Source organism: Pelmatolapia mariae, linkage group LG2 (assembly GCF_036321145.2).
Source record: "Pelmatolapia mariae isolate MD_Pm_ZW linkage group LG2, Pm_UMD_F_2, whole genome shotgun sequence".
In the NCBI taxonomy this organism is placed as follows: domain Eukaryota; kingdom Metazoa; phylum Chordata; class Actinopteri; order Cichliformes; family Cichlidae; genus Pelmatolapia; species Pelmatolapia mariae.
The window spans coordinates 24,160,312-24,177,315 of record NC_086228.1 but is presented as its reverse complement, the minus strand read 5'-3'; the positions used below and the strand labels follow the sequence as shown (position 1 = coordinate 24,177,315).

General features: G+C 39.5%; 1 protein-coding gene across 8 annotated transcripts; it reads right to left on the bottom strand.

The window, feature by feature from the left end:
- Positions 1-773: 773 nt before the first annotated feature.
- Positions 774-16,314, bottom strand: LOC134643502 (uncharacterized). Of its 8 annotated transcripts, none has more exons than XR_010573500.1 (10): positions 13,744-16,290; positions 13,316-13,447; positions 13,039-13,107; positions 11,965-12,036; positions 11,595-11,675; positions 3,075-10,572; positions 2,873-2,963; positions 2,025-2,491; positions 1,820-1,910; positions 774-1,439 (listed from the first exon to the last, which is right to left on the bottom strand). XR_010573500.1 is itself a non-coding variant. In XM_065469887.1 (5 exons), the coding sequence occupies exons 1-5, from the start codon at positions 13,345-13,347 to the stop codon at positions 10,542-10,544; spliced, it is 285 nt and encodes a 94-aa protein (XP_065325959.1). In that variant the 5' UTR covers positions 13,348-16,314; the 3' UTR covers positions 5,543-10,541. The 8 variants fall into 8 exon arrangements, 2 of the variants coding, with proteins under 2 accessions (XP_065325959.1, XP_065325960.1); XR_010573496.1 differs by having other exon boundaries at positions 13,316-14,394; positions 15,481-16,290; XR_010573495.1 differs by having other exon boundaries at positions 13,316-16,290.
- Positions 16,315-17,004: the final 690 nt, after the last annotated feature.

Genomic DNA, 17,004 nt, shown 5'->3' with positions numbered 1-17,004 from the left:
TTTGGCGCCAAAAGATGAATTGGCCTAAATTTGCACTAAAATATTAATATTTAAAAAACTATAAAAATCATAAACACCAAAAGTCATAACATAATAGTCCAGCTCCAGCCGCACAAAATGATCTAACATATGTAACCCTAATGTCAAAACTGTTCGGCAGAGGAGCGCGGGAAAATTTTCACTAAAATATTAATATTAAAAAAACTATAAAAGTCATAAACACCAAAAGTCATAGCACACCATTCCAGATCCGGCCGCACAAAATGAGGTAACATATATGAAGCTTGTCTCAAAACTGCGGGGCGAGATTTGCTGCAAAATTTCAGGCGGAAACTGAAGAATAATAATAATAATAACTAGAAAGCGAAAATTTCAGAAGAAATTTTAAGTGTGCCTATGCTACTGCCAATGAGTGTAGTTTGCCTTTAATGTGGTTCAACTAGTGCCGGTTGCCTTTTATAACACTAGAGGGAGCAAGATGCAACATGAGCATAGTTTGCTTTTTATACCACAAGAAGGAGGGAAATGGAATACAGCTGATTTTCAACTTAAAGCAAAGTAAGCTGTATTGTGATCTCTGTTATATGCGGCATACAGAGATGAGAGAAAGATGCTCCAGTTACATGATTACAAAATAAGTTAATAGATATAAAAGAAAATAAATTATGCTTTAGTGTCAGGTGTTCAAGAGAAGTTACAATTTAGATTTTACAGTTTTGAGTCGTTTAAAGTGGTAGAAAAAAAAGATGTCCATTAAGCGGTATTCAATTTGTATTTCAAAGGTATTTTAATGTCAAAGGGGAAAATACCACATGCAAATTATGAAATTTCCCATTGTGGGACTAATAAATGTATCATGTTATTCAAACAATATTTTGTACAGATACCATTTACAATAATGTATGACATTTAAACATGATATTTAGATTGTGGTAAATAGCAAAGCAATATAAAATAAAAAAGGAAAAGGAAACCATTCAAGTAACTTTATATTATGAACTGAAAAGTAAGGCAAAAGTATAAATGAAAAGCATACAAGCATTAATGTATATAGATAAACCCAACAATCATATGACCCCCTATGAGCAAGCACTTTGGCGACAGTGGGAAGGAAAAACTCCCTTTTGACAGGAAGAAACCTCCGGCAGAACCAGGCTCAGGGAGGGGCGGCCATCTGCCGCGACCGGTTGGGGTGAGATGTAAACAAATCCAAAACTGTCCACAGAGCTACAGGGGGCACACTGGGATCGCAACAGCAGCCATACAGGGAAACAGATTAGGATGTTCTTCCCAGTACTGAAGTGGGTCGGCTTTTCTTATGTGTGCGTTTTTCTCTGAGAGGTAGGTCTCCACTTTATTTTCTGTTGATGAGGCACTCACGTATACTTCTGGATAAGGGTCATTTGGAAGCAAGTGGTTGGCTGACTTTGCGAAAACAGCTAGAAACAGATAAAAGGAAAACACAATTTAAAATAATAAAACAAGAGACATCACAAAGTGCAGCTCTTCAGTTAGCAAACTGGCAAGTAATGAAGTTCTAAAAAATAATTGGAAAAACAAATCTAACTTTAGAACTAAATGACCCAAAACTATATTAAAAATGAAGTAAAAAAAAGAAATTGGCTTAATACTGGTGTCTTCTGATGAGGTAAGTCGCCATGCGAGGTAAAAACCACAGGTGGCTGTAATTTGGTGGCCTGTATACAGTTCCAATCCAAGCATGTAGTTGGTTTAAATGGGTTTAATACTGGTGTCTTTTGATCACTTGACTGTATATATAAACCTGTTGAACAAAAGGTGCATTTTAATTTCACTATACCTGCCCATCCTTGTAGCCGGTCTCTACTAGCATGGCACAGTTTCAAGATCAGTGTAGGGCTTCTCCACTGCCTTTACTGGACAGAACACATCTGAGGAGTTATGAATGGATGGATGACTTAATGAATGGATGAGATTATAGTTTGTTTCAAAGAATATCAATAAATGTTAGAATATAAAGTAAGAAACAAAAAAATACAAATGACCTGTTATGGCAGGGATCCCATCAGGTGCAGTCTTTCTGTTCACGTTTCTGGTCAGCTCTTCAATGGATGAGAGCACATCAGCAGTCTTATCTATCAGTTCCCACTGGTGAGCTGTCCTTGTTGGTGGTAGAGTGTGTTCAGAAAAACTCCCTTTTAACAGGAAGAAACCTCCAGCAGAACCAGGCTTAGAGAGGTGCAGCCATCTGCTGGGACCGGTTGGGTGAGATGTAAACAAATCCAAAACTGTCCACAGAGCTACAGGGGGCACACTGGGATCGCAACAGCAGCCATAGAGGGAAACAGATTAGGATGTTCTTCCCAGTACTGAAGTGGGTCGGCTTTTCTTATGTGTGCGTTTTTCTCTGAGAGGTAGGTCTCCACGTTAGTTTCTGTTTATGAGGCACTCACGGATACTTCTGGATAAGGGTCATTTGGAAGCAAGTGGTTGGCTGACTTTGCGAAAACAGCTAGAAACAGATAAAAGGAAAACACAATTTAAAACAATAAAACAAGAGACATCACAAAGCGCAGCTCTTCAGTTAGCGAAATGGCAAGTAATGAAGTTCTAAAAAATAATTGGAAAAACAAATCTAACTCTAGAACTAAATGACCCAAAACTATATTAAAAATGAAGTAAAAAAAAGAAATTTGCTTAATACTGGTGTCTTTGGATGGGGTAAGTTGCTATGTGAGGTAAAAACCACACGTGGCTGTAATTTGGTGGCCTGTATACAGTTCCAATCCAAACATGTAGTTGGTTTAAATGGGTTTAATACTGGTGTCTTTTGATCACTTGACTGTATATATAAACCTGTTGAACCAAAAGGTGCATTTTAATTTCACTATACCTGCCCATCCTTGTAGCCGGTCTCTACTAGCGTGGCACAGTTTCAAGATCAGTGTAGGGCTTCTCCACTGCCTTTACTGGACAGAACACATCTGAGGAGTTATGAATGGATGGATGACTTAATGAATGGATGAGATTATAGTTTGTTTCAAAGAATATCAATAAATGTTAGAATATAAAGTAAGAAACAAAAATACAATTACCTGTTATGGCAGGGATCCCATCAGGTGCAGTTGCAGTCTCTCTGTTCACGTTTCTGGTCAGCTCTTCAATGGATGAGAGCAGTCTTATGTATCAGCTCCCACTGGTGAGCTGTCCTTTTTGGTGGTAGAGTGTGCTCAGTTGCAAAGACACTAAGATCACTTGGCAAGTCCATATCCCTCACAACCTTGCAGTCATTTTGTGTTAGTGAATTACACAATAAATGGGGTTGTGATAACTGTGATATGTATTTAGAACACCTGATTGGAGGCAGGCGTATGGCTGTGATATGTAAAGGTGATCAATCAATGTGTGTTTTTCGGTAGTTGCAGCAGTAATAAGTTGTGCATATCCTCTTGACTGAAACAGTTCTTGGATGGGTTTTTTTCCTCTGCTCATAAGGTCCTCATTGAAATCTCCACAAACAATAATTGGTTGGCAATTCATCATTTCCAATGAGTCCAAAAGACATTGCATTTGTGGTAAAAACCTCACGTGGCTGTAATTTGGTGGCCTGTATACAGTTGCTATCAAAGCTGTGACTGGCGATTCAACCTTGATAACAACAAATTCAAGGTCAGTCACATTTTGCAGGTATTTTCGAGACTCTGCTATAAGAACTGTTTTGTAGTACATTGCAACTCCACCGCCATTTACCTTTGCCATGTCTGTATGGTTTGTGTAAGAGACGTGTCTGTTGCGTGTGGCCATGTTGTACTGTTCCAGCTGGAAGCGGGGAGAAACTGATGATCCAGACAAGTGAGTTTCTGTTATGCATAAAACATCAGCAAGGCTGACTTCATGGTGGCATCTCATGTCCTCCATGTGAGTTGGGAGACCTTGTGCATTGTGATGGATAATTGTCAATGTGGGGACTGTGGGAACAACTGATTTTAAGAATTGCAACAGTGGTCTTGCATTCTCAAATGATGCATGTCTCATATTTTTGAGTGCATCTGTGATGGCAGGATCAGCATAGATTTTCCTTTCATCAAAGTCTGTGATGTACAGTCCTTTAAGTGAGGTTGTGCGGCTGAGTGCGACATAGGCCATTCCAGGCTCAAAAACACGCTTCAAACATACTACTGCTGACTCCATTGTCATGCCTTGTACTTTGTGAGCTGTACATGCAAAGGCCAACTTCATTGGAAATTGCCTGCGAAGAACTCCTTTTTTACTTGTAGATTCTTCACATTTCTCAATATATACGAGGTTGTCTGAGGATCCTTGTATTTTTCTGCGAAATTTTTGCCCAGAATTTTGATTGTCCAGCGTAAGTCCAATGAGATTCACAGTTTTTGGTCCATCCTGTGTGGTTGTCACAATGTTCGTGATTGTTCCAAATGTCCCATTAACAAGCCCATCTTCAACATCCAAATTTCTAATAATCATAACACGCACTCCAGGTGCAGCTTGTATGTTATCAGGTAAATCTCTTTTGTTGCCTTTCATCATATCTGCCAGGAGGACCATCTCACCCGTCCGTGGGTCTTTTCTGTAGTCTTCGGCCTGAATATTTATGATATCAGAATGAAGAGCAGTTACAGTTGCTGAATTGTGTTTGTCGACCTCTTTGTTTGTAGCATAAATGTGTAATACATTAGATGGACAGTCTTTTATGTCATGGATAGCCTGTGTGAGCAAGGCTTTATCATTGGCTTCAAGAGAATTTGTTTTTTGCTTCACTCTTATCCTGTTCAGAACTTCAGCAAAAGAATGATCATCTTTCTGTCGCATGATTTCTGTCAGGTTGACCATGTGGAAATAGTCTTTCCAGAGATCAAAGACATTGTCCTCGTACACACAGAGTGGTTTGGCTTTTCCAAGGGGTGGCAGCTGGTAAAAGTCTCCTACTGCAAGGATAGACATCCCACCAAAAGGCTTCTTGTTTCCTTTGATCTGCTGAAGTCTCCAGTGGATGTAGGCAAAAAGGTCTTTAGAAACCATAGATATCTCATCAATGACCAGAATCTCTGCATTTGAAAGTGAAGCTCTCACTTCATCCAGTGCATTGCCCAATCCCTGATACGGCGGTTTTAAAGATTTTGGCAGCTTTAGCAGAGAGTGCAGTGTTTTCCCAGATATGTTAAAAGCTGCAGTGCCAGTAAATGCAGTCAGCAGTACTGCAGGGTAGGACATGTCTGCTTGGTCACGGAATCTGGGGAGTTGGTGCAAAATCTTTGTTGCCTCCTCATATATGCACTTGATAACATGTGATTTTCCACAGCCAGCTCCTCCAGAGACAAAATAAAAGAACTGCTCAGGACAGTGACCCCACACAAGTTTGAAACACCACTCACGCACTGCGTAGAATATGGATGCTTGGGTTTCATTTAGACTTTGGTACATTTTTCTGACAAAGTCTGGGCTCAGCTTAGGTGCTATGATTGCTGGCATGGTTCCACTGTTGCTACCACTGACTTGGTAGTCTGGAACAATGTCCATTTCATTTTCGTCAGTCTCGTGTCTGGATTGTCGTTGGGCCACACACTCTAAACGATCTACTTCAACCTCAGGTGCAAAGGTGTTCCATGCATTGATAAGTGGGCCTTGTTGTTCAATCTGTTCCAATGCCCTTTCCATTGTTTTGCCATGGCTTTCATAACGCTTTTTGTTAAAGGTAACAATTGGCCGTACTGCAAAACCATGTTTTCGTCCACTTTTGTAGAACTGTTCGGATGTGGAGTGTTCTGTGTTTTTAAAGTCATCATTTGATCGATGTGGAAAATAAAGTTTTAGTAGTCTGCTATAAAACTTTTCTGGATGTTTCTTTTCTGAGAAGCGAGGATATCTGATTATTGCAGGTTTCCCTCTTGTTCTCTTTTGAATATAACCCATGTTATTCAAAAGAGGGATGGCATTTTTTGACTCTGTTTCACGGCTGTAGAGAATCCTGTACTCTGAAGCAAATTCAGCCAAACACATTCTTTCAAACTCAGGTGTTCTGGGTCTGTTTGCATATTTTTCTGGCAATCCAGACATCCACACATTTTCATCATCTGGTGCCATGCTTTGCAACCTGCTCATCGGGAGACTCATTTTCAGGGCATCATCATCAGTCTGTATGAACACCACACTGCGTGAACACTTTTTTAGTGGCAGGCTGCATGTCCTTGCCACGGATTCCTGGGCACTGACTTCTCTGTGTTTAGCATATGCCTGCATTATCTGTTTCATTTCATCTCTTTCATTGACATTGGACTTTTTTACCTCCTGGATGACTCCATTAAGAAATTGTGTCATCTCAAATTCGGGTTTAGAGACATAAGACATCATGTACATCAGGCAGCTGTAGTCATCAATGACATATTGGATGTCCATGTTGGCATTCCAGGCTCTCAGTAGATCTGCATTGTATGCATTCACCCAGCAGTCATTAGGTTCACGCTTTAAGAGGATGACATGGCCATTGCTTAAATTGAAGACACAATCCAAGTATTGTTCATAAGTTAATTTGCATTTGTGAAGCAGCTCAGACAAGTCTTCAAACGAGGAATTTGGGTCACAGAGCAAATCTCTCAATGGCTGGAGTTTTTCTTTGGCCTCTTTCTGTTTTTTTGCGAGCGCCATTCGTCTGTTTTTTTGCTTTTGTTTTTCATTTGTGCCTTTCTCCTTACTTGTGCTATGCTGCTTATCATTGTGATCATCGTCATCATCTGGGCTTGGGAAAGTGATCATTGTTTGGTCTACAGGTAGTTTGGGGAACCCAAACCTACATGACACATTACCTTTTTTGCAGGATCTGGAGTGATTTCTGCTGTGGACTTGAACCTCAGACACAATTTTGTGAAGTTCAGGATCGGCATTTTGGTCAGGCATCTTACATGTTATGTACTTGTCAATAAATTTGTACACGTGGTCTTCAAGGTCGCTTCCAAATTTAGGTGCATCTTTGACCCAAACCAGTAAATGGATATGAGGGCTACCTCTGGCCTGAAACTCCACTCGATAAAAGTAATCTTCTACTTCACCGATGGGCTGTGCTGGGGACAGGATCAGTGTTGTCATTAGTGCATCGACTCTTTTTTCAAACAATCGCATCACAGTCACAGGGTTGCTTCGGAGAATTTCACACTTTGTGTTCCAGTCAAGTTGTGAAAAATCCACTTGTTCACCTTGTTGAGTTTTTATGACCTCAACAACCTCAGGCCATCTCATTTCAGCAGCTGAAAATGTCAGGAAAAAAGTTGGCTTTCCTAACTGTCTGACCATAGCATGCAGATCTTTCAGTGCCTTTTCCCAATAGGCTGGAGTACCTCTCAGAGGTTTCATGAAGCGTGTTGCATCTTTGTTATTTATCAGTCTCTCCACTTCGTCTTTATTTTGAAGCATTCTGTTACTAATTCTACGTCCATCCTTTGTGATTGCCTTACCTTTGCGCAATTGGATGGACATGCTGTTTGTAGCCATGTGTGTTTCTGTTACAAACTGTGCAAAGAATAGGTAGCTTTGGTCAGTTGCAAAGCGTGTATCTGCAGAGAACAGCCGTGTATTAAAATACATGCTTGGGGACAGTTTGACTTGTCTGGCTTCATCTAATGTGTTCTGTCCAGTTGGGAACTGCACAGGAAAGGCCATGGCTTCAAGTTTAGGAATAGAGAAGAAACCAACAGGTCTATTTCCTTGGGCGGGTGCAATGCTAAATATTCCTTCACCATATGATAAAATGTCCTGTGCTATATCTGGTGGTTGCATACAGGTGTCTAGAACAAGACCAGGGCGAAGTTCTTCCTTTTCTTTCTCCGTATCTTGTAAGGGCTCTCCATTTGACTGTTCAGGCTCCAATAGTTCGTTTACATCATGACATGGCTCAAGTATTCCAGCTGTTGTTTCCTCAGTGGTTCTTCTTTCTGGTACAATTTGGTTGTCAAAGTTTCTGGGCAGTGCATCTTGAATATCTGTATCAGCAGTGTCATGTTCCGTCTCGATTATCTGATTATTTGTGGGATCAGCAAAAGTTGCGTCATCATCAATAGATACATCTTTGTATTCTGAATGCATCTCTTTTAGCTTTGATAAGCCTGCTAACACATTCTTCATGTTCACAGTGTAGAAGTGTTGGTATCCTTTGAATCTGATGTGTCTTTTCAGTTGTACTTGCAGGAGCTGGGCTTCATTGCTAGGTCTGGGAAGACAGTTTACTGTGGTTTCCACGTCTGACGGTACACAAACAACAGCCCCATGTACGGCTCTTTGTTGTCCTTTTGGTAATGCAATGATTTTGGCAAACGGGAGAATTTTAGCAATCAGTTGTCGTTCTAGTACATTTAATTGACTCAGTTCAATTGGGATGGGTGCTAGTGCTAAATTGTTTGCCACTGCGATGGAAGAGATCTTTCCTCGTTGTAGGTGGCTGTCACAGTTGTAGCAAATCCACTCTTGCATTCTTTGTTTTGGAAAGGTACAATTAGCTGTACATTCACTATCACAAACATGGACAAATTTTCCTGTCAAGCAGGTGTCAACAATGTGACTATTTTTAACATACTTTGATCTTTTGCAGTGTTTTACTTGATTAGGAAACAGAGTTCTGTGGCACACTGTACAGACATGGGTGGGTCCTAACTTAATTGTTTCACGGAAAGCTAATGTGGCTGCTTGCATCACACTATTCACTACAAGCTGGGGCTGTGCTTCAGACTGTGGACCCTGCTGGAATTGTGTTACTAGTCGTCTGTATTTCTTCTTTATTCTCTGCGCACACAACTTTTTATAAATGGCGAAAGATGCAGTGGTAGCCATTTTGTGTCTCTGGTACTCTGCACAGCGCTGTATATGGTGCAGTCTGAATTGTGAGTCATTATGATACCTGGCATGAATTGATTTTTTTTGTTTGTGCCTGTATTTTGGATCCGATGCATATTTTGTTCTTATATATGCCCTCTTCCTTTCTCTGACATCATCCTCTCTGTATTTCTGGCTCATGTATTTTTTTTGTCTGCTTTGAAAGTCAGCATCCGTGTTGTACCTTTGGACCAGATATTGCTTCTGTCTGCTTTGAAAGTCAGCATCCGTGTTGTACCTTTGGACCAGATATTGCTTCTGTCTGCTTTGAAAGTCAGCATCCGTGTTGTATCTTCGGAACACATATTGTTTCTGTCTGGTTCGAAAGCTGGCATCTGTGGTATATCTTCTGATAATGTAGTCTCTCTTTTTTTGTTGAAAATGAGGATCATTTTGGTATCTCTTCACATTGTGGGCTTTTATCTTCTCTTGAATATGAGGATTTGCATAATAATCTTTGGCTGATAACAGTTTTTGTTTATGGCGATGACAGTTTTGAGCATATTGAGTTTTCACAGCCTGTAATTTTTTCATTCTAAATTCAGGAAAGCAGGCATATCGTTCCTTTTCGTGTCTTCTTTTGTTTATCTTCTTTGTCAAGTCTTCAGATGAAGATTTTTCTTTAGCTTTTACATGCTGCTTGTGACTTTTTTGAGCTTGACGAATAGCTTTCCCACGTCGTCGTTTATTTAATCTGCACACATTTCTTGTTTTTTGGGGGGGTTTATCTATGACTTTATCTCTTTCATTATTGAGTTCAAGATTTTCTTGTTGTTCTGTTTGGATGTTGCTTGTTGGATCAACAGATGTTTCAAGTTGATGTTCACAAATTTGATTTGAAGCCATTTTGTCTTGTTGCGGGTTTAAAGCACTTTCTAACATTGTCATGTAGGTTTGGGCTGATTCTGGTTGAGGCACTTGCACAGTGGGATTTGTGATTTGTGGTTCATCATTTTGTGGTGATGTAGCTGTTGCTCTTGGTGTTGCTTGAGTTGACTGTGCAGGCTGTTCGTTGTGAGTGCTGACTCTTTTGAAAGAAACAGGCACAAACTCATATCTTGCATACCTGCCTTGATTTTGAAAAAGGTTATGAAGGTGGGTGATCAGGTCATTCACATGAGTGAAAGTGAGCATGACTGCTGTTCCATTTGGCTGGGGTAAACCTGCTGCACTTCTTGAATGTGAATCAAATAATCCATACCTCCCAGATTTGTCACGGAAAACTGCAATGCACTGAGGTGAGACCATGAGCAAAGCATAGCTCACATCTGTTGACAGACATACAAGACGACTAGCAAGAGGCAACCACCACTCTTTTCTTTGATAAGTTTTGTCTGCTGCTTTCAGGTATCCATACCTTATGTTGTCCATTTTCACACTGTAGACATTTATGTCAGCATGAACTTTTTTGGGCAGTTCCTCTATGGTCAGATGATTTTGTGTATAACGCCTCTCCTGCTGAAGATTTGTTTTAATCCAACAGTAGAGTGCATCTCCCTGTTCAAGCACCTTATCAAGTCGGGCTGTGTTGAACTGGTGTTCCTCATTAAGGTAGGCCAGGAATGTGAGGGCATTGCATGTGCACTGATGATTTCGAGAGAATTCTGTGTACCTTTCATCACTTTGACAATGAGTTGCACTGACACGCCAGAAGTGCTGAACTGCGTTGCTCTGTAGCTCCTCTGTCAGTAGTTCTTCATTTGTGTTGTGGAAAGGCTGATCAAGGAATGTAAAGGTGACACATGTTATTGTTTAGTATTTAATGATATGCATTTCACGGTTGAGTAAACATATGTAACTCTTGGTACAATGATGTAAGACATTTTTAATTGGCAAGAGTTGTATAAATTTAGATTCTTGTAAAGTAAAAACATTTTTTTTTTAAATTTGGTAAAATAATCAAACAATGTTCAGGCAAATGAAGCCAAATTATGTCACTCCTCAATCATATTACAGCATAATCGAAAGAGACAAGCAGAAAGACAGTGACAGGAACAGTGAGAGAGAGTGGGAGAGAGCAGAGGTGGGAAGTAAAAATGACAAATATTTTAGATATCTGTAATTTGCTTTAGAGGTGTTTTTTTTAATGACCTTTTACAAAGGTCATATCTGTACCTTCTGCTCCTCATATTTTCAAAGCAGTTAATTTCTTTCAGTATAACACATTATTTTAGGTTGCTGCGGGCCTTCAAACATCAACTAAATTGCAGCCTAAATACAAATGAAAGGAAATCCTGTTTACGTATTATTCGTAAGAGGATCTCAGATGCTCTTAAATTAGATGTAATTCATTCACTGATTTCAGATTAAACCAGATGGCTCTGTACATGTGCCATAAAAAACACGTTTCATAGTTGTGTTACGTTTTGTAAAGAAATGACACAAAATTCAGTTACAGGTTAAATGTGATTGAAACAGAACACACTGACATTCATCTTGAGAAAAGATGAGTGTCACAAAATGTTTGTATTTATTTGCACTGCTTTTCACTGTGGATGTCAATTTATCTGAAGCTTTAAGTATAAAATGGTATAAAAGTATTCAGAATAATAGATATAGAAATAGCTAAACAGACAGACAGCTGTTGAGATGTCTGCATTTTAGGAGTCTGATGAAAGAAACTGACAAATGTACATGTTTAGTCTAACATTTTAGTATATTTAGTACGAGTTAGCAAGCACACTTAAGGTGAAAGACTAAATATCAACCCCGGTGATTATACATAGGGTTAGGCTTACCTTTTTAGGTGGAGAATTTGATGCCGTGTGGAAATCATCGGTTGCCCAGACTCGTTTTGCTGGTGGACGAGTTTCTGAACTCTGATAATACAGTTAATCAAAATTAGAAAACCTACTAACAGAGTTGAAACAGAGTGTAACACTGGATACTTTAAAGAAAACATGAAACAGTAGCGGTTACTAAACTTACAAAGCAATAAAAAAAATCCAGCTGTTTGCATAACTACTAAGAAATTTGAAAGTGAGTGTAACTTTAAAAACTTTAAACAAAACTAACAGAAGCGAGACAACAAAATTCTTACTGTTTGCATAAGGCCAACATGTAACCATATCCATAATCCTTAATGGAGGAATACCGTTTTAAAGTTACCTTGCTGCCTGGAGGACATAAGGAGGTGGATCTATTCTCCGTTTCCAAGGACAAGCTGGCTGGTGCTGTCTGCTAACCCAGGCAAAAAAGAATATAATGTTAAGACATTAAGTGACCTGACACTTTAATTTCACTTTACAATGCAATGCATGGCATGAACTGTTATGCCAGTTGGGTAACATTATAAGATAGAAATGGTCAACTGTATGGGTAAGTGTTATAAAAATATATTGTATGTGCTCACTACCACATCAGAATTACCTGTTCAGAGCTATAAAATAAAAATAAAAAACCCTTTGTCATATTTTCCTTTGTTTTGGATAGAAATTGGACAAAATTGAGTTAGCAAACATGCTTTAAGTGAAAGACTACATATCAACTGTGGTTATAGACACCAAAGATCAGATATATACAGACTGGGTAGGGCTGCTCAATTAATCAAATTTTAATCGAAATCACGATCTGAGCTTTCAACGATAATTAAAAAGGACTGAGCAGATTATTAGCACCACCCTCGTGCTGTACTCTCACGCTGCTCCGTGCGGCAAATCGAGCACACCTCTCTGTGTTTTGAACACGCGTCACAACAATTAAGAGGAGCTAACAGAGGGAAGCTCGGAAAGCTAAGCAGAAGTTATTTGGAGAGGAGAGTGACTGCCGTTGGTTGAAAAGAGGTAAAAAACAAAAAACAAAAAAACTTCAGTGGGGTGGAAACATTATGGGTTCGCGAAGTCAGACGTGGATCAAGTAGACATAGTGTGTAAACTTTGCTACAATGTCGTAGCTGCACCACGGAGCAACACTGCAAAGTTCACTAAACATACATGTTTACGTTTTTCATTTATTTTTTATATTGCAAACATTTACACTGTTATCAGTATTTGCACACTATTTTATGACAATCTTTAAAGCCATTATTCAATACATCGTTATTGTTAAATACATATTGTCAAATAATGGAGATCTAGATTTCAGTGAAAATAATCATGATTATCATTTTTGCCATAATCGAGCAGCCCTATGTGTGGGCATACCTTGTAATTTGTTAATAGAGGAATATTTTTTGATGTTTACCTTGGTACATGGGGAACATAAGGAGGTGAGTCTATCCTGTGTTTCCAAAGATAACCTGGCTGGTGCCATCTGCAAACCCAGGAAAAAGGGTATAGAAGACATTAAGTGACCTGACACATTCATTTCATTTAAATGTTCTGTATACCATGCACTGTTATGCCAGTTGTGTGACATTATAACAAAAAATCCTAAACTGCATGGGTAAGTGTTCTTAACTGTCTCAAACGTGTTTTGAAAACTGTTCAACTGTCTGTGATCACTACCATATCCTCATTACCTGGTCAGATGGAAAACTACTGACTGCCTCATCTTGGTTGTGGCCAGAGAGCACTGGGACAGCAGGATCGACCAGGTCAAGTGGTTTCCAGCGCTTCTTTTGTGCCTGGGATCTTTTATTTTTTCTCGGCATCTGGTAGAATGTCAACATAAAAACAGAATATTAATTATTGGCATTTCAAGCAATTTGTTATTCTAACCCTCTGATACATTGACAGACAAGATGACTACAAGAACAAAAAAAAAAAAATCTCTTTTCTTTAAATAGACATATTGATAGTGTCACTACCCGGTGTTAAGGCTTTGTTAAGTTCCATAACAGTTTGTATATTGTAATTGAGAAAGTGATTACCTTGAAAGTTGGGAGGCAGATTTGTTGACCACGACAGTTACTTCGTTTTGGTGTACAGTAATTGGGAAAGTAATTACCTTGCAAAGCTGGGAGGCAGTGTTGTTGCTGAGACGCTGGTCGAATGCCAGCAGCAAGCAAACCCAGATGTTCACAGTCCTACTTAACACCTCAAACTTTTCAAACAAATCTTACAAGAACATTTGGCAAAGTGATTGGCTTGCAAACTTAGGAGACAGTCTTGTTGCCCACAACAGTTTTTTTATAGAGTAATTGGAAAATTGGGTACCTTGCAAGGCTGACAGGCAGTCTCGTTGCTGGGAGGCGGTCTTGTTGGTGGGGCTCTGGCAGAATGCCAGCAGCAAGCAGACCCAGATGTTCACAGTCCTACTTAACACCTTAAACTTTGCAAACAAACCTCACAGAACAATTAGCAAACTGATTGGCTTGTAACACTGAAATGTAGCCTTGTACTGTCTGGTTTAAATTTCCTACTGAGAGACAAAGAGGAACTTTACTGTTTGGAAGGGAGTAAAAACACTGTACCATCTAATCTTAAAAGTTTTAATTACAAACAACAGCTCTGGAATAAAATGACATCCAGCGCTAAACACACCTATTTTTTTCTAAATATCAGCTGAATACATACATAGAAAATATAAGGGGGGGGGGGGGGCACTTACCTTGGCTGAATCAAGAGTTGAGGTATTAAAGGGTGCTGTAGTTAACGCCTTATAAAGACAGACAAAGAAAGGTGTGAAACGCGACTACAACGCAGTTATTGTTTCGTACGCGGTGAGAGTCGCATCTTAAAAGTTTCAATTACAAACGATACCACTGGAATAAAATCACAGTCATTTTGTAGATATCAGCGCTGACTATCCGCTAACTGGCTTTAGCATCGTGCCGAACGTGCCGAAACAAAGAAATCGATAAAGAAACACACACACAAAAAATCACTTTCAAAGCTAAATTTCAAACCAGAGACAGAGATACGCTTACGGTGTGTCATAGTAAATCACTTTCAAAATCAATTTCAAACCGGGAGATGCTTAATATCAGCTAACTAGCCAGCAACAAAACCACGAGACAAAGAGAGGTGTGAAACCCGACTACAATGAAGCCATTTTTTGAGAGTCGCATCTTAAAAGTTTCAATTACAAACGATACCACTGGAATAAAATCACAGTCATTTTGTAGATATCAGCGTCAAGACACAGAAAAGCACTTTTAAAGGTCAATTTCAAAACCGGAAGAGGGACAGAAACGCTTGCCTTAGCTGACTATCCGCTAACTGGCTTTAGCATCGTGCCGAACGTGCCAAAACAAAGAAATCGATAAAGAAACACACACACAAAAAATCACTTTCAAAGCTAAATTTCAAACCAGAGACAGAGATACGCTTACGGTGTGTCATAGTAAATCACTTTCAAAATCAATTTCAAACCGGGAGATGCTTAATATCAGCTAACTAGCCAGCAACAAAACCACGAGACAAAGAGAGGTGTGAAACCCGACTACAATGAAGCAATTTTTTGAGAGTCGCATCTTAAAAGTTTCAATTACAAACGATACCACTGGAATAAAATCACAGTCATTTTGTAGATATCAGCGTCAAGACACAGAAAAGCACTTTTAAAGGTCAATTTCAAAACCGGAAGAGGGACAGAAACGCTTGCCTTAGCTGACTATCCGCTAACTGGCTTTAGCATCGTGCCGAACGTGCCGAAACAAAGAAATCGATAAAGAAACACACACAAAAAAAAAAATCACTTTCAAAGCTAAATTTCAAACCAGAGACAGAGAGATACACTTACCTTGTAAAAGCTTACGGTGTGTCTTAGTAAACACTTCAGAAAATCACTGTAAGTTCAAGTCCAAAGCAGAGGAGGGGGGAAAGACGCGTTACCGGTGAAGCGATAGCCACGCTGTCTCAGAAAATCATGTCTACGGTCAATTTCAAAGCGGAGGAGGGGTGTCGTCATTGCGTAGTGTCGTCATACGCTAGCGGTGCTAGCGGCACTAGCTAGCTAGCCGGCTATCAGCAACACGTAAGAGCACTGTCTGTAATATGGGATGTCTTGATAAAACGAGCAGATATTTGAAGTTTACACACCTACATTCTCGCCTGAAAATATCTTAAAAGTTGATTTTGTGACCTAGAAACACTAATAAAAGACATATAAAACGAAGTGGTGGCCGCCATTGTTTACTCTGCAGAGGCGTGCTATGAATTGTGGGATATGGAGTTTTCGCCCAAGCATAGATCTTTTCACCTGTACTACTACGGCTATACCACTAGAGAGAGCCAACACACCACAAATGAAGTCTGTTTCTATGGGGCCAAAAGTAGAATCTTTCTCAGGAACCTAGAAATTGGCCCAAATTTGCACTAAAATCTAAATATTTCAAAAACTATAAAACTCATGAACACCAAAAGTCATACCATACTAGCCCAGCTCCAGCCGCACAAAATGATGTAACATATGTAACCCTAATGTCAAAACTGTTTGGCAGAGGAGCGCGGGAAAATTTTCACTAAAATATTAATATTTAAAAAACTATAATAGACATAAACACCAAAAGTCATAGCACACCATTCCAGATCCAGCCGCACAAAATGAGGTAACATATATGAAGCTTGTCTCAAAACTGCGGGGCGAGATTTGCTGCAAAATTTCAGGCGGAAACTGAAGAATAATAATAATAAGAATAATAAATCCGAGCAATAGTAATATGTGTGCCTCTTGGCATAGGCACACATAATAATAAATCCGAGCAATAGTAATATGTGTGCCTCTTGGCATAGGCACACATAATAATAATAAATCCGACGAATAGTAATATGTGTGCCTCTTGGCATAGGCACACATAATAATAATAATAATAATAATAATAATAATAAATCCGACGAATAGTAATATGTGTGCCTCTTGGCATAGGCACACATAATAATAATAATAACTAGAAAGCGAAAATTTCAGAAGAAATTTTAAGTGTGCCTATGCCTCTGGTAAACAGTGTAGTTTGCCATTCATACAGCTACAGAGAGCAAAACTTAGCAGAGCAGCCATTCTCCACCATGAACTATGGTAAAAACAAACACCGCTCGCACCTCACAGATGACAGCTTACAATTTTGGGTAAAGATGAAGTGACTTTGTACAGCCCCGATTTGCAGACGCTGTGCACATAGTTTCATGAGCAGAAGTCCCATTGTACCACGGCAGACCCGACAATGTTTGCATGAACACGCTTTGAAGCATTACGTTATGGACCACTTTTCACACATGGTTGGTGTACCCACACAGCCGGCTGTAGCTTTTCAACTCACAGCCTGAC